The 23,604-nt window shown below is 46.8% G+C and overlaps 3 protein-coding genes across 5 annotated transcripts; 1 reads left to right on the forward strand and 2 right to left on the reverse strand.

The window, feature by feature from the left end:
* Nucleotides 1-1,380: 1,380 nt before the first annotated feature.
* On the reverse strand, nt 1,381-7,066 carry LOC117863686 (polyadenylate-binding protein 2). Its single transcript, XM_034747495.2, has 9 exons — nt 6,569-7,066; nt 5,444-5,562; nt 4,699-5,355; nt 4,531-4,608; nt 4,335-4,424; nt 3,394-3,525; nt 2,645-2,815; nt 2,171-2,374; nt 1,381-1,925 (listed from the first exon to the last, which is right to left on the reverse strand). Exons 1-9 carry the CDS (start codon nt 6,846-6,848, stop codon nt 1,680-1,682), a joined length of 1,977 nt encoding a protein of 658 aa, XP_034603386.1. The 5' UTR covers nt 6,849-7,066; the 3' UTR covers nt 1,381-1,679.
* Nucleotides 7,067-8,808: 1,742 nt separating this feature from the next.
* On the reverse strand, nt 8,809-12,768 carry LOC117864778 (UDP-rhamnose/UDP-galactose transporter 6). Its single transcript, XM_034748874.2, has 6 exons — nt 12,567-12,768; nt 11,978-12,161; nt 10,795-10,979; nt 10,505-10,705; nt 9,799-9,960; nt 8,809-9,472 (listed from the first exon to the last, which is right to left on the reverse strand). Exons 2-6 carry the CDS (start codon nt 12,111-12,113, stop codon nt 9,143-9,145), a joined length of 1,014 nt encoding a protein of 337 aa, XP_034604765.2. The 5' UTR covers nt 12,114-12,161; nt 12,567-12,768; the 3' UTR covers nt 8,809-9,142.
* Nucleotides 12,769-14,105: 1,337 nt separating this feature from the next.
* Nucleotides 14,106-18,797, forward strand: LOC117862849 (filament-like plant protein 7). 3 transcript variants are annotated; one of them, XM_034746379.2, is made up of 5 exons: nt 14,106-14,385; nt 14,484-14,525; nt 15,864-17,699; nt 17,811-17,868; nt 18,087-18,797. In XM_034746379.2, the coding sequence occupies exons 3-5, from the start codon at nt 15,901-15,903 to the stop codon at nt 18,522-18,524; spliced, it is 2,295 nt and encodes a 764-aa protein (XP_034602270.1). In that variant the 5' UTR covers nt 14,106-14,385; nt 14,484-14,525; nt 15,864-15,900; the 3' UTR covers nt 18,525-18,797. The 3 variants fall into 3 exon arrangements, with proteins under 3 accessions (XP_034602270.1, XP_034602271.1, XP_034602269.1); XM_034746380.2 differs by lacking the exon at nt 14,484-14,525 and having other exon boundaries at nt 15,914-17,699; XM_034746378.2 differs by lacking the exon at nt 14,484-14,525 and having other exon boundaries at nt 14,110-14,385.
* The last annotated feature ends 4,807 nt before the right edge of the window (nt 18,798-23,604 follow it).

A 23,604-nucleotide genomic window follows, 5' to 3' on the forward strand; every position in this document is an offset into this window, starting at 1 on the left:
CCCGTGATGCGCATTCAGTCTGTAATCCTTTTGGTTGCCTTGTCATATGTGATCTGGCTTGCCTGTGGTTGTGGGCCTTTTTAAATCATGCCTGGAGATAGATATGTTCCTGTCCACTTCATAATCAGGAACAGCCAGAATTATGGTTGCACTTGCATCATCTGGAGATGCAGCCTGCTGGCTCTCAACCTTCACGATCCCCGTACTCTGCACGGCCTAAGGTTTCAGCAGCGTTGGGCTCGACAGCCACCATGGAGCGACCGTCCTGTTCCTCTCTCACCCCCTCGTCGGGTTGCCCGGCGCCTGGCGCGTCAAAATCCATCTGGTCTCCCTCTCCGCCCTCGTCAGAGCCGGCATCTTGCTTCTCTGCCTCGGCCTGCGCGGCATCGTCATCGTGGCCACTGGCCAGTCTCGTCGCTCGGCCTGAAACGATCGCAGCTGGTAGAAGATATGTGTGGCTCCAACGAAGGCGAGGCGGCGACAACCGTATCAAGCTGAAGCAGCAACTTTTTTAGTCGGCTATATGGGAGGGCGACCACAGGAACTGTCAATTTGGACTTGCTGGGCTATCCGCGCCGCGGGGAGACAGAGAGTTTCCCTAGACCGAGCGATGGGAGGAGATAGCGGTGGCTGTGGCTCGATTAGGCTTCGTGAACAGACGCTCAATTAGGCGGAGGCATGCCGCGATGGCCTGCTTCTCCTTCAGGGAGACGGCAGGCGCCATGTCATCGAGGTGGACTCGAAGGAGCTGGTCAATCTCTGGGGGAACAGGAACTCCAGGTCGGAGATTGGAACGATCTTAGAGGACATCAGGGAGCTGAGTCGCCACTTGCAATCCTTTGAACTGTGCATGTAAATCGTAGTGCGAAACTGCGAATTGTGTAGCTCATGCTTGTGCTCAGCAGGCTATTGTTAGCAGGGCTAGCAATGTGTTGTCAGGCGATGCGCCTGCTTTCTTACTGCAGCCCTCTGCAGAACGATTGTAATCACGTTGATTAATCAATGAGAAGCTGTGCTATTCACAAAAAAAAAAAAAAAAAAACCTGTGACGCGGGCCGAGCCATTTGGAGGGCTGGCAGGCGGAGGCTCAACGCACTCCTGCATGCGGCATGCCTCGCCAAACGATTGCCCCAACCCCAAAGTCAGAGCACTTTAACTACACATGTCCAGGGCTCGACTTCGTGGGTGTCTAATTTCATGAGAAAGGTTACTACCGCATAATTTTCAAAATAGTTCTCATATTTCCAAAGCAACCCCAGCTCAACTCCGTCCAACGTTGGCAATAATGTAAAGAAACAAACCAACAGAGATTGAAATCCAAATGTTGCTAAATTACTTGGGAGTTAGGTAACATGAATCATAAGACCTGACCACAAGATATTCCGCACGAAAAAGCATTTAAGTTTCTTCTCACTCAAATTGGAGTAGCAAAACTTTAGATAAGGTGCAACAGACAGGTAATGTAACCAACGGCCCCCAACAGTACTCAAACTTGGAAACAAGTACTTTGCCTTAACGGCAGGACACCAGACAGCACAAAATAACACCTAAAATCCAGTATGGAAATGACTCACCCAAGTCCAACCATAGGAAGAAAAAAAGAGGCAATACTGTCATGTGCCGGATAACCTCTGGAAACACCACACGCAATTGCAAACTGAAACGTTTGTCTTCAAAAGTTAGGAGATAATGCCTTCGGTCAGTGATAACGCAGCAAGCTGACTGGTCGGGGTGTTTGGATTCTGCTGATGGGCTACATTGCGGAGAACATCCATCGCCTCGGCAACCTTGGACTTGAGAGCCTCGGGGGACTCGAGCAGGTGGAGAACCTCAGTCTGATCCATCTCCAATAGCATTCCAGTGACCTTGGCCGCTTGGTTTGGTTCCAGTTGCTCAACCAGTGGGTATAGGTTTTCACCAAGTATCTAGATGAAAAAAAAGTACATAGATAAGAAAAAAGAACATTGCTTAAGGACAGAAATAAGAATGCAGTGGCTGTAAACTCCTTTAAACCCATAAAACTTGCAGAAGCAGATACCACCACTCATTTCCAAATTAACTTGATATTTGTTGCGTAGTGTCAAAATGTAATGAAACAATCAACTGAACACCATGTAGGAGATACTATGGCCTATGCAGAATTATTACTTAACACCAAATAAGAACATACCGTTCTTTGCTGCTCAGGAGTAGCATTTGCAAGGGCAGAAGTCAGAGTCCCAATTTGGGCAGAAGGTGATAAGGCTGCATCTCTCACAGGGAAGCCTCCCATATCATATGGCTGAATCATACCTCCAGCAACACCTGGCATTGCTGGAGCTTCAGGCATGTTGCGGCCGGTTGGGTAACGGTACATCCGTGCTCGTGGAACCATCTGAGAAACATGATAAGATACATCACTTCAGATTCACTACTCCCCGTAGAACAAAAGCCAAAACTGTCCCACCCACAAAACCAAATATCATCAACAAAGGAACTGAGAGAAGCATGGTGGAAAATTGGCAAGACAAAAAAGGCTGAACTATAATGACTGACAATTTAAGTGATATCACATTTTCTTCCCAGTTAATCATTTTTCGCTAACAAAGTAACATTCCAGCTACCCAAAATTAGAATAACAGTGGGATATTTTATGGGAAAATACCTGTTGCTGAAATGATGGCACAGGTTGCTGACCCTGGGCCCCAGCTCCACGCCTCATACCTGGGCGTGGACCCTGTTGGCCCTGTTGGACAACTGGAACAAAGTAATTTGGCATATGGGGACCCCCAGGTCTCATGCCTGGAACAAGCTGCTGCTGGAAACCATATCCCGGCTGGAAAAAAAAGTGGGATTACCATCAATATCCATTTAGTTCAGCACACTAACATAATTAAAATGCTTCGTGCAAAAGAATTAGTATATAACATAATGATCAGACAGTACAAGCGTTTCAAACTGACTGTAAAGATAAGCAAATTGTTCTTGCATGCAAACCAGAACTATTAAAACGGAGGACAAGTCATAAAAGAATTACATAGCATCACTAGAATAACCTCGAACAAATGCACCCAAGATTCCACATGGAAGAAAGAGCAATGTTGGTCCCTACTTATTACCAACATATATTTTCCTGATAAAGAAAAAGATTGTACACAGCACAAATGTTGCTAACCAACTTAAAGTGATAGAACTATTAAGTGGAAAACTATAAACTACGCTGCACTTTGTATGCCTGTTTCAAGCACATGGAATATGATAAAAAAAATCATAATTAAGACTGCAAATATCAGTGCTGGCTAATCTTGACAAAAAATGGTAACATGCTCATTCTCATGTTAAAATTGGAGATAGGGATTCAACCTGTGGGTAATGTTAGGTTCTAATTAAAGAAAAATAGAGCTTCCATGGTACCTGAGGGGGTATCATAGCTGGCGGAGCTTGTCCATAGAAGAGTTGCTGAGGAGCCATAGGAGGGTACATTGGAAGGCGTGGAGCCAGAGTGGGCGTCATTGGTACAGGAGGGCGCATCTGAGAAAATTGTGCCTGGATAATATAGGATGCGGACCGTCAGCAATTTAATACGCTGGATGTACTCCCTTCTTTTCATTTTGTAAGGTGCGATTTGGATCCTCCAACGTCACACTTTGACCGTCAATATGTTGTACATTATAATGTTTATGACCATGAAATTGGCATCATATGAAAGTGTTTTCAAATATGAATTAAATGATACCACAGATGTACGGTATAATCTACAAATACAAAGTGTTGGTCAAATCAAATATTAAAAAGTTTGAATCTTGGGTTGCATGTGTGCCTTACAAAAAAAAGGAGAAACTGCAACAAATTTGTACAAGTTCCAAACTATTTACGCAAGAAAAAAAAGAGAGTCAAGAACAGGTAGCGTTATCAATGAGCTTAGTACAAAATAAGACATTTGTATCACAAGAGGAAGCCATGCACACCAGTGTACCTCTCAGACCAAACAAAATATTTAGGCTCTGAACTCTACTTCAAAAAGTCTCAGAAGACATATTAAGTTCAAAGGAAAAGACCTCACCAGTTACACATTCTATTTGTGTGAGGGTCTTCTATTTTGAAGGTAAAAAACAGGCAGTAGGAGAGGCCAAATTATAACATGAAACAGAGGTGGTATTCCTTATAAGGTCAATATTTCTTTGTTGCTGCAACGTTGTTCCAGATGGTAAACAGTCAATCATTTGCCAGATATTATTTTAAGTGAATATTTTAATAAACATGCTGCTATGTGCCAATATATATTAAATACTAGTGTCCTACTTTCACATTTTATACTAGCACAATACAAACTCAGCAGGTTTGAGGATGATTACCTGTAACATTGCTTTTCTATCTTCTTTACGCTGTGCAAATGCAACATACAATGGCTTTCCAGATATCATTTTGCCATTCATTTCAGTCAACTGTATAGAAAGAAAACTTGTCAACCACATGTGACATCAACTTGCCCCAACTCTTTTCTAGAAGCCCTAGCTGGCAGTTAGTACAATATCCAGGAAGTGAACTTACAGCCTGAGATGCTTCCTCACGAGTTGAGAATGCAACAAAGCCAGAGCCTTTGCTAAGACCATTTTGGTCACACATCACCTATTTAACAAATTCAGTCAGCAATCATATACCATTAAGCAATATAGAGGTTGAAAGAAAAAAAATGATGATTGGAAAACGTAAAAGCACCTTGCACGAGGTAATTTTGCCAAAGTTAGAGAATAATTCACGAAGTTGATCATCTCCAATGCTATCATCCAAGTTCTTGAGGTACAAGTTCAGCCCTTGATACTTGTCAGCAGCATCTTTCAAGCTTTGCTCAAATCTCCTTTTTAGTTCCATCTCTCTTTCTGACTTCTTCTGAGCTCTTCCAACATACCATTCTTTGTCATTTATCTTCTTTCCATTAAGTTCCTGAACAGCACGGGCAGCAGCATCTGGATTCTCAAAATTGATGAAACCAAAGCACTTTGATTTGCCATCCATGCCAATCATCACAACCGCACTTGTAATACTTCCATATTCACCAAAAATTTTGACCAGATCCTCCCTTGTGGTAGACTCAGACAGATTTTTCACAAAGACATTGTTAAATTTTGTCTTATCAAAAGAATGATCTCGCTCTTGCTTGCGAAGAAAAGGTCCAACAAAAACAGGCTTATCATTGATAAGCATCCCATTAAGACTTTTTATAGCAGCCTGTGCAGCTTCTTCTTTTTCATACTGAACAAAACCAAAGCCTTTGGATTGGCCCACTTCATCCATGGCTACCTTACATGAGAGAATGGTACCAAATGTGGAAAAGGTCTCATGAAGAGTTTTGTTGTCTATTGTCTTGTCAAGATTCTGGAGAAAAGACAAACTAGGTCATAAACCGAGCTAATTATTTCTGGATGACAACACAAACTAAAGAAACTGGCAGATGATCAAGTACCTTGATGAAAATGTTAGCAGATCCGCTCCTGCGGCTGCTTGGGTCACGGTTTGAATACATCACCCGGATGGGCTTGCTGTTAAGCAGAGCAAAGTTGAGCACTTCCAATGCTCTTGCAGCTGTAAAATGGAATAGTTAATCAGCCATTGCAAGTCCTTTGCCTTGACACTAGTAATAGGCTAATTGCAAGAGTACATGACATAAACAAGTTCCAAGGCACATTATATTGCAAGGTAAGACACCACTACATAACAGCAAATCCACTTGATCATGTCTAGCAAAGTTACACGTTGCCTTCCTTCATTTTACACGCAACTTTTCACTAGAGTGCCTTATATCTCCTCTACTAAGGGCTTTGGATATTGGTCAGCATTGTCAAATTTGGAGTAAAAATCCTAAAAATTTCAAGAGCAACCTTGCCTTACTATAGAAAACTAAGATGGATATCTCGACTGTGCCCAGGTTTAAGTTTGATATTTATTTAATGGGGGCTGTTACATTCCTATTATGTCTTCATAATCTATCAAACAGTTAAGAAACACATGAAGGCCAGCTGCATAGAACATTAGCTCCCATCAAATTAGAACGGCATCAATTTTCCAGCGTGCAGCACACCCATGTCCATATGTACCTTAAAAACATAGCAAATAAGACTGAAAGAAAATTCTAAGCCACTTAAACCCCATAGCTTTATAGTAACATTGAAGAGGCTATATAGGATTATAAAATAATTGCCCGTCATCATCCTCCCCACTTTCTCAGAACAAAGGTATTCAAGTGACCTAATCATCCTTCCCGATACCCAAAACATAATAAATCACAGTGGCATTGCACCAAGCAACATCCCGTTATGACTTAACAAAGGCATTGACTTCTGCTAGAATGAACCGTTCAACATCTACAGAAACTATCAAACGCAAACAATCCATCACCTAGCAAGTACCAACTGAGAAAACAATGGTGATATACAGTTTGCAGATGTAATCGAAACCACCGAATCATACGAAACCCAAACCTAGCCCAATCTGACCAGACCACAATTCAACAGCGCCCAAACCTCAACCAATCCTCAAATCCGAACAGATAGAGAGCGAGAGCCGCGCGAGGAGGAGATCGCAACAATACCATCCATGGGGTTGCTGAAGTTGACGTAGGCGTATCCGAGCGAGCGGCGCGAGGTGACGTCCCTGCAGACGCGCACCGACACCACCTGCCCCGCCTGGCTGAAGAGCTCGTACAGCTGCGAGTCCGTAACGGACCCCTCCAGGTCGCCGACGTAGAGCGACGTGGTCGGGAGCGGCTGCGCCACGCCGACCCCGACGCCGACCGCCCCCGGCGACACCACCGCGGGGACAGCGCCCGCGCTCCCGTTCGCCACCACCGCCGCCGCCACTTGCGCCGCCATCGCCTCCTACACCCCTCGACCAAACTTTTTTTTCAGATTTTTTTCGAAAAAATCGGATCTAAACCCTAGCAATCGGATTGGTAAGTCGCTCGATACTGATAGATCTCGCGGATTTGGGGATTTCTAAAATTTTTTTTGGTAGTTTTTGGTTGCGGGATACAGAGGCCGCAGGCGGAGAGCACGCGGGGGGGACGACTCTCTCAACGAGGAGGGCGAGGCGACGGGGGTGGGGAGGTGGTTATAGGAGAGAGAGAGAGGCGCCCGCGCCTAGGGTTTGCCCGCGCGCGCGCCACGGTGGGCTCGGCTCTCGTGCACCAGCTGGCGCCAGCAGTGGCGTCTGATCTGGTTGGTGCTCCAGGACTGGGTCCGCCCGGTGCACGGCTACCCCGTGGGGGCTCTGCGGTGTCTGTGTGCGCGCGCATGGGTGGCTGGCTTTCGTTGCTTGGTCTTTTCGCATTCGGGGCGGCGGTTGGATTCGAGTTGGCACTTGGCACGGAACCGAATTTGCTTTGGGGAACGAGCCGAGCTCGCTTGGTCTTGCGTCCTTATGGATGTCCATTCGGACCACCCGGCCCAACTTGGCACGGGCCCAGCAAGGTCCGGCCATCGTGGTGCTGGGCATGGCCCGGTACTACGACGCCACCGTCCCGTGCCGTGTCAGCGCACAGGCTGCACCGACGGCCCAAGCACAAGCCTACGAACCCTTTTCTTTGTGGGGCCGGTCGGGCCGGCATGACCACCATGTCATGTTCGGGCCCTGTTTCGCCCGCACCGCTCCTTGGAGGCCGTGGTCGCCGCTCTTAAGCTCCTCGTGGCCGGCTCCTCCGCCGCTGCTTGAGCTCCCAGCGCCGCAGCTCCAGCTCCACGCTTCCGTGGCCAGCTCCTCGCGCTGCAGCTCTGGCTCCCCGCGGCTTCCCCCGCGCCGTCGCTCCCCACGACCAGACCTCCACACCGTCGCTCCCGCTCCACGCGGCTAGCCCCACGCCCCTGCGGATGAGAGGGGCGATGAGGCCAAGGGGAGGCCGTCGTCGGAGCCCAGAGGTCGGAGGGGAGGCCGGGGACGCCAGCTGATGCTGAGATGGAGGTCAGATAGGAGGAGGACGGGGAGCTGGGGAGGCGACGGACAGTGGTAGGTAGGAGATAGGGGAGATCAAGATTGTGAGGAGGAGATTAACGGGCCGACAGTAAAAACCGGGCCATGCCGCCTGTCGTGCTGGGTGGCAGCCCACGCCCAGCACGTGTTACTGGGCCGGGCTGGCACGAGCATGGCAGCCACCATGGCGGGCTGTGTTTGGGCCAGACAAAAAAAACGGGTCTCGTGCCGGGCTACCAGGCTGCGGGCTTTTTGCCATCTATGTGTGTCATGTTGAATCGAGCCTTTCCGATTTGGGATGGGGAACTTTTGCGTGGCGTCCCTGGACAGTACGAAAATTATGTTCTAGTTCTTCCTCAGCATGCAACAAGAACCAAGGTCTGTTCAAGATTCAGCAAGTTCATGGTATGAATTATGAAACCTCTGAGGTCCAGACGAGATTGTAGACCGACCAGGAGCCCAGAACATAACATAATCGTGCATTTTCCATTCAAAAATTGACGAGGAAAGTTTCGTTAAGTTCTGTTTTGGTCTCAAGTCTCAGCTCTCAACCAACAAGTAACCATGCGTTCAGGAGTGATTGATTTCAGCTGTTCTCGAAAAAAAAAAAGTTGATTTCAGCTGTTCTCGAAAAACAAAAGTTGATCTCAGCTGTTCTCGAAAAAAAAAAAGTTGATTTCAGCCCAGAGCACCCTCGCGGGCCTCGGCACTCGCCGCTCGGCGGCTCAGCGGCGTGCGTGCTGGCCCGCGTGTGACGGTGTGACTGATACTCATACACAGTAGTCCATCGCTCTGAATCCTCTCCGCTACACGTAAAAACTAGCTATAAATCTTTCGACAACAAAATCGTAAATTAAGTCGCAGAAATAAAACATCGCAAAATCCAACGGCAGACCCAGTTGATTCCGGAACTCGATCAGTTTCAGTTCTCTCTTTGTGAGAGTCGTGGCTGAAAGATCCAATCTCTGACATGTTCCCTTCTGATCCTACCACCTCAACTATGTTTGCTGTACATCATACGAATCGATCTGCCTCCAGGTGTATCTCTGTTTTCACAACGATCTTCTATTGACGCTAGGTGTAGTTGCATCACCGTCGGTTGCTCAATGAAACTGGGGAAATGAACAGTAAGCGGCTAAACCAACCAAGGACAAGGATCCAGGCGAGGGACGTCGAGTACAGTATCTCGCAGGCTTTCGTCTCAGTTCTTCTCATCAGGTTCCAACTGTGATGGTTGAACGCCCAGCTCCATATCTTCCTCGACGGGCTCCGGGTAATCTCGGCACTCTTTGCCTCCAGGTCTCGAAGATGCATGATTGTACCAAATCATACCCACAATAGCCAGGATCATACCAAATGCGACATGAACATTTAGGCCTTCTCTTCCGAAGAGGATGAAACCCAGGGTGAGCACAAGGATCGTCTTCATGTGGCCCAGAACTTGAAATGAGACGGCCGTGAATCTTCCAATGCATATGAACTGACTCAGATTGGTTCCAATCGCAATCACGCATGACAGTGCTATGAAGAACTGGAAGGGGTGCGGATGAAAAGGAAATATCAGCATCAGTTCACCCACCTACTGTGAAACAGTAGCATAGTGTCCTAAGTTCTAAAGCAAAATTGTGTAAAGCAAACTTGTTCTGTGTGTTTATAGCCGTCTTTTTCATAAATAAGATTGCTTAGATATTAGTGTTTACATTATCATCTCTATACTCCATCCACAGAATTTACCAAACAAAATGCGCCACTGCACATATAACTTCACAAGGTAGATATATCATATAGTTCCAAATGGAGTGCAAGAGAAATATTAAGGCAGATCGTTAGTAGGCTGAAGTACTGAACAGCACTTACCGTCACCACGTTGTTGTAATGGTAAGTGTCAACTCTATTATTGGTCAGCCAAAGGTCCACAAAAGGCCCAAGTAGTAACAACGATGCTGCTTGGGCTGGAGCAGTATGACCCAAGAGGTCGAATGCACTGAGGGAATACTTCTTTTGAAGGTGATGGATGTACTGCAGAAAAGAAGGCCAAAGTACTATAAAATTGTAAAGATAGGAAAAGGGAATGAAAACATGTCAAACAAGCTGACAAAATGAATAATGCATGAGTAGGAATACTGTATGTTTTTGTCTAACATGAAATCTGCTCAGATTTCTATTGCCATCTTGAAGCCTGAGGGAGCAATATACTACAATTTAAAGAATCAGAAGGCACGCATACAATAAAGGAACTAGATGCAACATGTAATCATCGACCTTGAGCTATTAATAACTTGGTTAGTTTTTAAGTTTTAACTGAGTAAGGGTACCTTTAAACTGGCCTTGAATTCAACTCCAATGCTATTCAAATGCACCACAAGAGCCAGTAAGCAACCAAATAATGAAAACATACAGATGGAAATCAGCATGTTTACAGTGATTGGACCCGACCAATGCAAGCCTAAACTATCTATACCTACATGGTTCATGCTGCAGGATATGTTTTCACATAAAAAGGAAAGTATTGTACAAGAACCCGCAAAATGAACGCACAAATTCTAGTTTTAACAATACTTACATGTTGCTGAAAGGCAGTGCTGCAAACAGCTACTGCAGCAGCTATCAATCCTTTGGTATTTACAGTAACATCAGTGACAGTACATATCGCAACCCCTCCTAAGACAACCATTATGCTAAGCTTTGTTCCCCTTGAGTAACGGACACTGTCAAATAGAACTTCCAGCATGCATAATACTGGAACCATAGACAGCTTGGATATCTGGGGGAAGAAAAAAGATGGTGCCACAACTTAGTATACATGCATAAACCAATCTAAGTGCATCAAACACAAAATCATTATTTGTTCACCTGATAGAACCCAACAGAATTCCACATCAAACTCGCATTCATCCCAACAACTGATATATTTGCAAAAGCGACATACTTTATAAGCTCTGGAAGAGGTAAATAAGATGGTTCAAGATATCCCAACGATTTCAGTATTAATGTCGCTAAAGCTGTAGTTGCAAAGTGAATCCCAGGCAATATCGTAACTGCAAGTGTGGAATTTATAGAAAAGATTAAATGTAGGACAAAATGGTACATTAAAACAGTATGGGTTAGAACATCCTCAGTTTCCAGCATAAGCTTTCAGTACGTATTTGGCGCATCAATACTAGTTTTTCGCTCCATGAGACATAGTTTCAGTACAAAATTTTCGTATTTAATACGACTGATAGGTAATAAGCATTAGCTGAATGAAGCAGTGAAGCCAACAATATTGCAATACAGTGTGCTTGTCAAATTCCATTTGTCAGATATTTCTCCAATCAACTGTATAACTAAGGGCAACCAGCTGTTAAAGTTTAACACCCGTTACATCGGATGTTTGGATGCTAATTAGAAGTATTAAACATAGGTTAATTACAAAACTAATTGCACAGATGGAGTATAATTCGCGAGACGAATCTATTAAGCCTAATTAGTCCATGATTTGACATTGTGGTGCTACAGTAACCATTTGCTAATGATGGATTAATTAGGCTTAATAGATTCGTCTCGCGAATTAACATAGGGTTCTGCAATTAGTTTTATAATTAGCTCATGTTTAGTTCTCCTAATTAGTATCCGAACATCCGATGTGACAATGTTAAAGTTTAACACCTCGTATCCAAATACCCCACATTAAGAACACGCATGCACAGGAATTTGTGGATATCAATTCATGATGCAAAAATATGATAACAAATTTGCAGCAAATTTATTGAATTTCCCACCATTGGAACAATCGCATTTGCTGGCAGGCAGCAAGCATTTCAGCCAGGTCAGTCCTATTTGGATTTCAGAATACGGGATGAGTGTTCAGCGCTAACATTAGCATGCCACTCCATTAAAAAACAACAACGACAGCATGTCACTTTCCATGACAACATCCAAAAACAAAAAAGATGCTGTCGGAAAGATTAACACTGTCGTACCACATAAGCATTGTTTAGTATATTTTTAGAATCAGGTGCGGCACACATCCTGCACAGAAAGAAACTTGTCTTACCAAAGCCAAACCCGTGAGTAGCCATCAGGGCCTTGTTAACCATGATGATACCGACGGAGGTGACGATGTTGAACACCCACGCCGCAGCATCCCCCGCAGCCTTGTTCACCGGCCTGCCTCCTGGCGCCGCACCCATGCTCCTCTTTCCACGCAGGAGCCTTCACCGATACAGATTTCAGAGCACCTAAGCACGGAATCACCAGCGAGGAGTCCATCAGGGTATGGCAGTGGCACCAAACAACAGAACACAGAAACCCCCAGCATTTTTTTGAAGGCCCCAAATCTAGTCCAATTTGCGATACCGCCGCTCGCGGAATTCAGAGATGCGATCGATCGCAGATTCATAGGGGACGGGGAATTCGAGCATCAGGCTTCCACCCCTGAAGAAAGCGGGTGGTTGGACTCATCCTCGAGTCACGTGGGTAAAACGCTGCACGAAGCAGAAGAAAAACTGACAAAACCCCCCAACAACTATGCATCGGGGAAGGGCGGAGAAAGCAAAGCAATCCATCCGACAAAACCCCAAAAATGAGAGATGAGATGGGGGGCGAAGCGGAGAGGAGTGGTGATCATCGGTGGTTTTACTTACCGGCGACGCGATGGAGGAAGCCGCCGTCGCCGCCGTCGGAGGCGGCATGCGAGGCAGACGGAGCTCTCGACCGGGGAGCAGAAGAAAAGGCAGCAGAGCGACGAGCCGACGTCGCGAGGGGGTTTTGAATGGCGAGTAGTGGTGTTGGATGCGGGGGTTGGGCGGAGTGATTAGACGAGTGCGTATGGGTCTTCACTCTTCACGCCCGTCCCGCAGCTATCGGAGTCGACGCTCGAGTCGCGTTCGCACGGGGAGGAGGTCGTTTCACCCACGCGCGGCACGGGGACGAGGCGAGAGGGGGAGCGAGGGAAACGTGGTCTGGTGTGCGCGGCGCGGCCCGGTATCGTCACGTCGCCCGCGGCATTGCGGCAAGTGTCGAGTGTCGTGTGTCGTGTGTGTATCCAGACCAGAAACTGTCAAAAGGATAACGTCGGGAAGAAAAATGCTGGTGCCGTCCGCCCAGCCGGCTGGTTTCTGAAATTGTCGATCAGGCTCAACTTTGGTGCAGCGCAGGTGCTAAACACCTATCCCTGTTGGGTTGGCCTGCATCAGGAGGAGCACACGCCTAGAGCCCATCTGCGCTCCCGATTCTTGTTGCGTTGTTGTATATTTGCTGTGTAATCGTTAATTCGACGATGTTTCGTGTGCGTGCGCTCGATTGACCCGCGTTGTAACAATGTAATATTTTTTTTTCTTTTCAATGCAAAGGTACGCAGCTCACCTTCGTATTCTCGAAAAAAATAATTCTACAGGAAATTTCGCAGACCTTCTGTAGCTGGTGGACCGAGATCCGAGAACGATTTTGGGTTGCAGAAAAGCAAATTTTGGTGTTATAAGGCTGGCAAGGAGGCCCAAGGGGTAGATCTAACAAGGCCGTCCAAGGTCACGACCCACCCAACAAATCTGTCCTCGCAGCCCAAAAAATTCACCTGCGGCCGGCCCAAATGGCCTGAACGGCGTTAAGGTTGCAACACATGCAAACCATCAATTGGTTCAGTGTAAAACTGGATGGTAGTAGGCGTGCACACTGATCCATGGAGTCCAGTAGCATCAGGCTGAACAATTCTGTAAGCAAGCAAGGATAGGAAGCTATATGTAATTATTGGACACAAACCACCGCCGGGGACACCAAACACTACTAGGGCAGCTGGGCAGGTCCCCTGACACCGGCAACAAGAGAAACCCGATCAAGCTAGGTTAACATTGCTGGCGCACCTATCGGCCTCCACGCAGGCGCGCAACCGTACTTCCCGAACAAAGAGTTGACAGTGATCACGCACGCGCGCAAGATAAGACGCAGCATCAACGGCACGTCCCAGCGCACGCTGTCGACGCCGCAGCTGCTACCGAAAAGCGACGGAACTGATCTGACGGGGCGGACGCAACTGGTGATCAGGCCGCAGTTGCACTGCGTCAGCCGAGAGCCACTCCCGGCGGGAGCAGGATGCGCCAGCTGATCTGCCTGCCGGACATCTCTGCTTGCTTTCGTTCTTCCCCCGACCCGATCCACTGCACCGCTCGCGCGTTCGCCTCGCGAAAGGCCCATCCGCGCTGTAGCTTTGAAACCTCGGCTCCCGGACGGCCCGGCGCGCTTAAGTGAGGTGGTGACGGCGGATTTGCACGTCCCACCTCTCGCACCAACCGATCTAAAGGCGCTCGTGCAGTCTTCTCCAGTAGTCCAGTTCCATCCGCTGCATTTGGGTTCTTCGTCAGGGGTGGAGTAGCCTTCGCCTAGTTTCTTCTTTCCGGTGTAATGTGCCAGCAGTTCAGTGGACGGAACTAGCCAAGAACTACCAAGGGATCGGGGTACTGGAAGAAGGTACAAGGTCTATATGCTGGTCTTTTCACTGCTCGTGAATCGTGACGATCGTTTTCTTGTTCTGTTGGAGTTCTTGAAGTAGTGTTGATTTTTGGCAGAACTAGAGTTATTGCCGAGTTCATCGGCCAGGGGGTAAACCGGTGCGTGCATTTTTTTTTCCATCAGACTGATGCTGATGCATTCCTTTTAGCCTTTTGCTTTCTTAAACGTATCATGGCAAAAATTATGAGAATTTTTTCAGTGTGCTACAAATCATGGCTTGAACTGCCTCACGCGTTTTCATGTTTTTACAACCAACGTCACCACGATTGATAACGGGGTGTCATCTGTCATGTAGGGTGATGAAACAACATTAGAGAACTGTCAATGGAAGCCTGGTTAACTGCTAGTTAGACCCATGATGACGATCATTTTTTAGTTCCCATGACATCATGTCAATATCCAGTCACAAAATCAAACACGTATACATTTTTGTTACAAAAGGAAAAGTCTTATGTGCCATTTTCTTTCATACTATTGCTCGATTTTTTTTAGAAAAAACTCAGCTGCTGGGGAAAAGAGCCCCCATGAGTTTCATTAAGCCGAAGCTCAGCCTCCCTTCCTCCCTCCCCCTAATACTTTACAACTATCACAAAGAAAAGGCCTTTCGGGACTTGTTTGGGCGTCACCTCCCGTAAGAGGCTGCTCCATAGCTCCCCCACTAGAGATGGTAGTCGTGGCTGTAGTTTAGTGGCACGAGCTTCCTACTTTCGGAAGTTGTATACTTGTTCGTGTATTCATCTTCTTGGTATTGGCCCACTTAAGTATGACACTAATATGAGGTTTCAATGACGTTAAATGTGAGATGTCAACATTTCACGAGCTTGAGAATTCAAAACTCAAGGTGAAGTTTGAGGCTATAAACTTGTTTAAGCATCTATTTACTTTTGAAGCACTCATCGATAAGTGACACGGTCCAGCCAGCAGTAGTACAATACTGAAAGTTATCTTCGACCTTTAAATTAACCTACATCATATCCAGTGCTATGAATAGAATTGCAAGGGCGGATAAAAAAAAGGACCAACTGGATATAGTAGAGGATCCGGTGGATATGGTAGAAGATCGAGTGGGGGCACATGCCCCCATATTTTTTTTGAAAGAAACAAATGGATTCTGAATTGGATCATACTTAAGAAACGAATGTACTGGTTTTGCCCCATATTCTATGAGTATTTTCATCGTATTGATTTGGTATCGCAACACTTCGTGGCAACCTAATTGGTTATTTTTTGGGTAAATATTACAAAATGGATTTTTGCTTATACTGGTTTTAAAATAAGAAGGTAACTTTTGGTGAATTCGGTTAAACTTTTTCATTTGGTACCTTCTATACATTCTTTACTTCGTTTTCCATGCTTCTGTTAAGCAACTAATGTAGTAGTTAAGAAAACGCACACACCCCTAACATCACATAACATTGTAACTCCGGTTATTTCAGAAGATGCTTGATAGCTACACTTGACACTTCGTAGCGGATGAATTATCCAGGAAGAATGAATGAGACCGGAGATGCTCTGAGGTCATGTATGGAGCAGCTACTGCTTTTTAGGGACGAGAAGGAGCGCCTTGTAATTGAAGCAGCTAATGATCTCTCTTCCGAGCAGAAGAAAACACAAGATTTGAAGCAAAAGTTTGAGGATGCAAATAAGCAGTTTGAGAAGGTCATTGCTGAAAACTACAATCTTCGCAACACAGTTGACTCAAAGGAGAAGTTGATCAAAGAGCTGAAAGAATCCAAAGCACATTCAGAACAAAAGTTAACCGATGCAACAGCAAAGCTCGAATTCTCACAGAAACAATGCGCATCCCTTAAGTATGAGGTGCGCATGCTTCAGGAGGAACTTGAGATTCGGAACAAAGAGCGGGGATATGACCTCAAATCAATACATGCCGCTCAGAAGCAGCAGCAGGAGAGCATCAAGAAGATAGCTGCACTAGAAGCAGAGTGCCAGAGGCTGCGGACCATGGTTCAGAAACGCCTGCCAGGTCCTGCAGCGTTGGCAAAAATGAAAGACGAGGTCAAGCGACAAGGTACTAGTTCCGCTGAGAATGGAACGAGAAGGCCCCGTGCAGTAGTGCAGCCACAGCTGGGGGCGAGGCATTCTGTGTCTGAAGGTTACCAAGTGAAGCTGAAGGAATTTGGTGATGAAAACAGACATCTCAGGCAGTTATTGGCCCAGAAGGAGAGTGACATGCAGTTTGTTCGGTGGAAGTACGTAGACGAGGCATGCAAGCTGTCAATGCTACAAAAGCAGCATGAAGAGTTGTCTGATAGCCATGGTTTAACAGAGAATAACCATCCAGAACGAATGGTCATTGCATTAGCCAAGCTGGATCACTCAAGATCAGGGAAGCAACAGGTGTTTCAGATGAGAAGTAGGGGCAGAAGAATCACAGGATCTGACATTCAACTGCTTGTTGATCCTGTGGAGATCGAGAAACTAGAGAGGGCATCGAGGCCTTCAAGTGCCCCACATGAGTGTATGGACACACCTAATGCAGACTCAAAAATGGTTGTTTCAGAAACAGTTCACAGAGATATCGTCCCTGATGATGGTTTCTCTGACAAGTATCCTGAGTTGATTCAGGATGTTTTGAAGGTGATCATACATAAGCATCAAGTTAGTAAGATAAGTGTTGCTAGCATTATTGATGAAGTAACACATGCACTGAGGAGTGAGATTTCTGCCAAAGGAAATGATGATGCAAGCTTATCCTATGACAGGGAAGAATTAAACAAAATGGTGGCCACTCTGAGAGAAAGAGTCAGTAGCATGGTTGAAAGATCTACTAAAAGCAATGTTATGAGGTTCCAATCATTTTTTCATGAGAAGTCTGAACTCACCTTGCGACTTGCACACCTGGTTCATGTCTGTAGTGACGTGTTAGATGGAAAGGCTAATCTTGAAAAGCTTGCTGATGAAGTTTGCTTGATCCTAGAGTGGATAGTGAGCCAATGTTTTTGGTGTCTTGATGGACTAGATGTTACGGACTACATTACTAATAATTCTGATGGAAATGAATCCTTGTGGACATTAAGCATACATGAAAAAGATGCTATGCAGAGTACAAATTTAGAAATGGATTTTGGAATGCAGCAAGATAAACAAAAAGAATTGATCGAAACAACTGAAGGCCAGATTCCTGATGTAACCTTACGAAATCATTCTCAGATTGAGTTCATCTCCAAGCTTGATGCAGAGTTATTGGCTGTTAATGAAGGGCAGGGTGGTCGTTGTCAGGAGCAGCACCTGGTATACCGTGAAACAGAAAGGTATCTTCTGTTTTTGGCCTTTTGGGAATCATCTATGATGCTATTATTTGCAGCACTTCTGCATCGTTACTGAGAACTGTATAACGTGCTTCCCTATTATCTGTGATGCAGTGCTGCTTCTGATGAAAGCAAAGAAAAAATAGCAGAAGAGGGGAAAAAACTAAAGACGGTAATCTCCGATGTCCTCCTTGGAAACTCCTGTCTTTCTACAAATAGCAAATCTTCTATCCATACGTACACAAACAGACCTTTTCAATGAGAGCACAATAACTATAAAATATGACACTGTTTCCTGGACATTTACTAATTTTGTAGAGATATAGACTGAAAAATCTCGCTGACATTCTGAATATTCGAGAATTACCATAATGATTATTACTCTTGCAGACCTCAGCAATATCTGCAGCAGCCAAGAAGCTTGCGGAATGCCAGGAAACGATCGCTAACCTAAGCAAGCAGTTGCATGCTCTAGAAAACCCGGCAAATGCAGATGCATCGTACAAAGAGAAGTGTGGCACCTTACCTCCACCAGTTGCAAACCTTGTTGCTGAAGCGGATCCCAAGCCTGAGGGTCTCAGTCCTCCCACGTCTGAAGAAGCAACACGCATCAAAGAGCATAGTGAGCCTGATGCAACTGAGAAGAGCCATGAACATGGAGAATCTGGCACAGGTGCAAAGGCTCGTAAAAATGGTTCAGCCCCAATCGTCATTCGTCCAATGGTTCCAAAATCACCCAGAGCATCTGTTTCAGCTGACGCGAGAAAGAAGAAGCGCCGTGCCAGCCTGCTGAGCCTCCTGAGTAGCCACGGGTGCAAAGGCTCGTAAAAGAAAGCATGAAGCGGTTCCCGGAACGCTGATCTACAATGCTCTGCTGCTGCAGTGGACATCAAAATTAATTAAGCTGCCAGTATGCCATCAGTATACTTGGGTTCGTTTTTGCGTTACAAGTTATACCTTACCTGGTCTAAGTTATTTCCAATAAGTTAGACCAGGCAGTATTTGGATGTGAGCAATACTGTACTTGAGAAGTTTGTTGGAACCTGTTCACTACAAAAGTTTGTTAGAACCCGTTGGTTCAATACATACTCCCTCCGTTCATCGAACCTAGAAAAATTAAAATAATCTATAATTTAGAACGAAGGAAGTATATATTTATATATATTTTTTTAATCTACAATGGCTCTGTAGAAAAGAAATTGCATGACGGCACCGTTGCACTTGCACACGTAGCTCAGCTGCTATTGCTGTGTGCAACGATGAGAACGGGGTGCAGACCGGGTGCTGGACTGCTGGTCATTCTTCGCTTCAGATTTCTGGGAGCGTGCCGTCAGGAGGATGAACGATCATTTCAGCAAGCGGTGTATTAATCTGCTCGCCGTCAAGCTCTTGACCACAAGTTCACAACAGCAGCCAGTGAGCAACTAGTAGGCTATCGGACTCATCTGATGAGATTTACTCCTTCTGTCCTAAATTGTAGGTTGTTTTGACTTTTCTAGGTACATAGTTAAACTATGAATATAAAAAAGTTAAAATGATCTGCAATTTAAAATAGAGAGAGTAGAACGCAATTGCTTATGCAGTTAAGCCACAACGGTGCAAAAGAAAGCAATCCAATTCCAGCCCATCCGTGGCGCCTAGCCACCTACAGCTGCGCAGTTCCTTTCCTCGTACATATCAGCCAGCTGCCGCGGTACGGAGACCGACAGCGAGCTGTGGAGTCCGGTGGCTTCCCGAGAGCCGCGGGCAGCATGGATACGGGGAGTAGCGGACACCGGCGCCTCCATGGGCCGAGGGACGACGAAGATGAGCAAATGAGGGCGGAGGAGGCGACCGCATTACTACTCGCACCAGCAGTTGGACATCACAAAAGGAGAAGGCGCACAGTACAGTAGTTCAGAGCTTCAGGTGTGTGGTGGCGCGTACTACGGTTGCGCAACAGGGAACGCTTGATCGACGCACAATAGTAGCCATGCGTGCACGATGAAAACCAAGGCAACAACCTAGTCTGAACCAGTGAGCCGCAGAGCGGAGCTGGCCCTCGCAGCGACACTGCCCTGCCGCGCACGGCGCATGTGCAGGGAACAACAAGCGCAGCCCCTGTCCTCGGCTCCACCCGTAGCCGGCAGGTCGAAGCTACAGCTCTCCCCTCCTCGTCCGCGCGGGACGCACCGATCGGCCGAGCCCGCGCGCCGCGGGAAGGGGACAACGGCGCATTATTGTGGCAGCCCGTGACCACGGGCAGGCAGGTCGCCTTTTTTTTACGTCCGTGCTGCGGTCAGCTTGGCTTTGGCCGGACTCGCCCGACACCCGGCGCCGCCGATCGCTAGAGGTGTGGGTGACGCCGAGCGAAAGGGAGCAGCCGAGCCGGGGCAAAGGAGCGCGGAAAGGCCGAAAGCGCCCACGCAACCACCGTAACCACCGCCGTAGTCCGGCACGCCGTAGCTGACAGATAGCTAGCGCCGGTGGAAGTTGCGGTCGGCTCGCTACTTGCCTACATTGCCGGGGTAGTAGCCGACTTCACTGGTGGAAGTTTAGCAGTCCGTGGCCTCGTGCAGACTTTATTTTCTCGGAAACACGCTGAAATTCATGCAAAATTCAAGAGCATACCTACGAATCGTAGATAGAAACAAGACGGATTCTTCCACTTGTTTTCTTTTTTCTGAAGATTTTTTCCTGTCAAATCGATCGTAATTGAGCTGTGGCATAGCCATGCGCTCTGATCATGTACTTCCGGTTCTGGATCACATTTTTATAAAAAAAAATTCTACATATTTTGTCTTCTACTCCATTAGGTAGGGTTATGTATAGGGCACGAACCTATCGTCGTCGGTGTCGAGATGACGCGCTCCAAGTTGCCTAATCACGACGGAATGACACTGTTTTGGTTGTCATTTTCCCTTAGAACATTACCGATAAGATATATACGCGTAGTTTTTTTTTCTGAGCAAAAAGTGCGAGCAACTAAGGAATAAATCATCTCACCGTCACGTGCTCAATGATAGTTAGGTCCATATACTTGTATAATGTGTATTCGTCCCCAAAGGCCCAGAATTTGCAAATTTTCACTCTACAGTACTTTCACTAAAATTGGCTTCGGTCCCAAATAATTGTGAGAAGTTATCTTTCTAAACATGGAACTTATCGGATAAACTAGTTAGCCCAAGCAAAGACTAGTTACCAAAGAACATATCCAGAGTAAATATCTCGGCTTGAGACATTCAGTCGGTTAGCTAGGTTTTACAAACAAAAAAGTGTTGCCTTTCAGTCATCCCCCCATCCCTGCATACGCTTGGATTTCAGTGAGACCGGTGAAATCGGTGATTTCAGCACCGTATCAAGTCATCTCGGTCATCATGTTGCTGCCTTTACTGACTACTCAATGTCTGATTGTACTGACAAGTGACTAGACAAAAAAAGCGCCCAATGCTATATACCTAGAAAGGTGAATCGTGTAGATGCTGAACTTGCACGAATCTACAGAAAAGTGGTACTACACGTCGTACTTTTGTTGGTCTCACCTGAAGCAAAAGAGCTGGTGAGATTCAAGACTCAAAAGGGCAGCCGACTGTGTAACACTAAAAACAAGTCAATGTAAATGGTTAGACTGATCTAGCTGAATCTTATCACTTCAAAGCACCTTTTACTACAATAACACAGTACAATTGATAACTTCTGAATCAAACGTTTATGGTTGCTTTTGATAAATCACTAGCTCAGGCTCAGTGACAGAGCTAGGAAACTGAAGGCTTTATTGATGATAATGGCACAGTAGTAGATCACGTTCGTCCTCCCTAGGAGGCTCTGAACAGATTGATTCTACTCTGCTTCCCCTCTTCTACTGTCGCTCAGCTTATATGAGTGACGGCCACTACAAATCTCAATTAACTCCTCTAATCCTTATCTCAAGCCTAACAAACTACTGACCCAGCTAACAAACTAAATCAACCAGGCACCTACTCAGCCACTAGAGGCTGTTGGCGCCCTCTTCCTCCTGCTGTAGACTTTCCCGACAAAGGCGTCCACAACAATTCCTCCCTCCTTTCGAAACAGCTCGTCCTCGAGCTGGAAGTCTGGATAAGTGGATTTGAATTCTTCCAGCCGCTCCCAAGTAGAATCAGTAGCACTCTAACCAAGCCAATGCACCCGGGCTTCCCAGACACCACGGTTGAGGCGTGCACGGAGAACTTTATCAGGTTCAGGAACAGCATGACCGTGCACAATGGTAGGTAGGGGAGCAATGGCAGTCGGGGCGCACCATGGAAAGGCTTCAAGAACACCACGTGGAACACATTGTGGATGCGCGCCTTGGCAGGAAGCTGGAGGCGATAGGCGATAGAGCCAATGCGCTCAAGCACTTGGAAAGACCCGTAGTAGCGAGGAGCCAGCTTGGCATGCTGGGTATTCTTGATGGACGCCGCCGCGCGCTGGTGAAGAAGCCATACCCAATCACCCACAACAAAAGTTACATTCCGATGTGCCGTATCATGCTGCCCCTTCATAATGCCTTGCGCTAGGAGGAGTCGTTCCCGAACAACAGCTAAGAACGCATCCCTCTCGATGAGCTGCCTGTTCAGGGATGCCACTCGCGACAAACTGGGCTGATAAGCGGCCAAAGTAGGAGGCGACCGACCATACACCACCTCAAACGGGCGTTGCCTTGAGAGCCATCTGGTAAGACGAGTTATAGCATAACTTGGTCCATGGCAGCCACCGCAGCCACTCCTCGGAAAATCGCCGGCGAGGCAACGAAGGTAGACGCCCAACACCCGATTAGTTACCTTTGACTAACCATCAGTTTGTGGGTGGAAAGCGGAGCTAAGACGCAGTGTGATGCCTGACAGATGAAACAGCTCAGCCCAGAACGCGTTGGTGAAGATCAGGTCCCTGTCGCTGATAATGGAGCATGGCAACCAATGAAGCCGTACAATCTGGTCGAAGAATGCCTGGGCAACTGATGTGGCGCTGTAAGGATGGCCGAGGGTGATGAAATGCGTGTACTTGGAGAATGTGTCCACCACCATGAGGACCACTGATTTGCCGCCCACCTTGGAAAAAACTTCAACGAAATTCATGGCGATGTCAGCCCAGATAGTGTGGGAAACATCCAGCGGCTGCAGCAAGTCAGCCGGGTGCAAATGCTCCCTCTTGTTCTGCTGGCAGTCGGCGCAGCCCTGCACGAAGTCGCAGACACATCTGCTGGCTTGTGGGGTGTAGAAGGAGGCGCGCAGGTGGTGGAGCGTCTTCTGGACGCCTTCATGACCAACGCCGTGTGCTGTGTGCAAGAGCTGTGGCCAAAGTGCCGAGGAGTCGGGAATGAAGATGAGGCCATGGTGCATGACGAACCCGTCGACGTCGGACCAGTTTGCTCCAGCAAGGCCCTGGTCAATCTCTTAGTGCTTGGCGACGATGTCTTGCAGCGTCTCAGCCTCTCGTCAAAACTCGTTGAACAGATCAAAGTTCGAACAGGAGAAGGCGCAAGTGCCATGGCTGTAGTGTCCTCCTCACGGCGTGACCACGCATCAGCAACCACGTTCTGGCATCCTGGTCTGTACTTGTTGATGCCGGATTTTGACACGTGTTTTGAATTGGCGTCAAAGAAGGAAAAAGGTGGGCCGATGCGGTGGGCTAAAAGCTACAGTTAGGAATCGGCCGATTGAAGCTATAGTGTTTCGGCCGACTGGCAAAAGGGATCGGTGAAGGTTAGCCGATTGGAAGCTGGAGCGGCTTGGCCAGTATGGGCCTAAGGTGGGCTAGGAAAAAGATCAGCTGAAGAAGGAGATTGGCCCGTGGGGAGATAATAACCAACTCTGATACGAGTTGTGTTTGTAAATATTTGTTATCATTTATAAATAGAGATACATACTAGTCGGTTAGGAAATCAGTTGTAAACAGGCTATAAGTAGCC

This window comes from Setaria viridis, chromosome 7, assembly GCF_005286985.2.
Source record: "Setaria viridis chromosome 7, Setaria_viridis_v4.0, whole genome shotgun sequence".
Taxonomy (NCBI): Eukaryota; Viridiplantae; Streptophyta; class Magnoliopsida; order Poales; family Poaceae; genus Setaria; species Setaria viridis.

Excerpts from the sequence above, each read along its gene's own strand:
- LOC117863686 (XM_034747495.2), bottom strand. The coding sequence starts at position 6,848 with ATGGCGGCGCAAGTGGCGGCGGCGGTGGTGGCGAACGGGAGCGCGGGC. Across the intron at positions 2,816-3,393 it reads CAGCTATGATACCCCCTCAG|CCGGGATATGGTTTCCAGCA; the intron begins GTACCATGGAAG and ends TTTTTTTTCCAG. Across the intron at positions 1,926-2,170 it reads CTCCTGAGCAGCAAAGAACG|ATACTTGGTGAAAACCTATA; the intron begins GTATGTTCTTAT and ends TTTTTCATCTAG.
- LOC117862849 (XM_034746379.2), top strand. The coding sequence starts at position 15,901 with ATGAATTATCCAGGAAGAATGAATGAGACCGGAGATGCTCTGAGGTCA. Across the intron at positions 17,700-17,810 it reads GTATACCGTGAAACAGAAAG|TGCTGCTTCTGATGAAAGCA; the intron begins GTATCTTCTGTT and ends TCTGTGATGCAG. Across the intron at positions 17,869-18,086 it reads AGGGGAAAAAACTAAAGACG|ACCTCAGCAATATCTGCAGC; the intron begins GTAATCTCCGAT and ends TTACTCTTGCAG.
- LOC117864778 (XM_034748874.2), bottom strand. The coding sequence starts at position 12,113 with ATGGGTGCGGCGCCAGGAGGCAGGCCGGTGAACAAGGCTGCGGGGGAT. Across the intron at positions 10,706-10,794 it reads ATTCTGTTGGGTTCTATCAG|ATATCCAAGCTGTCTATGGT; the intron begins GTGAACAAATAA and ends TTCTTCCCCCAG. Across the intron at positions 9,961-10,504 it reads GCACTGCCTTTCAGCAACAT|TACATCCATCACCTTCAAAA; the intron begins GTAAGTATTGTT and ends TCTTTTCTGCAG.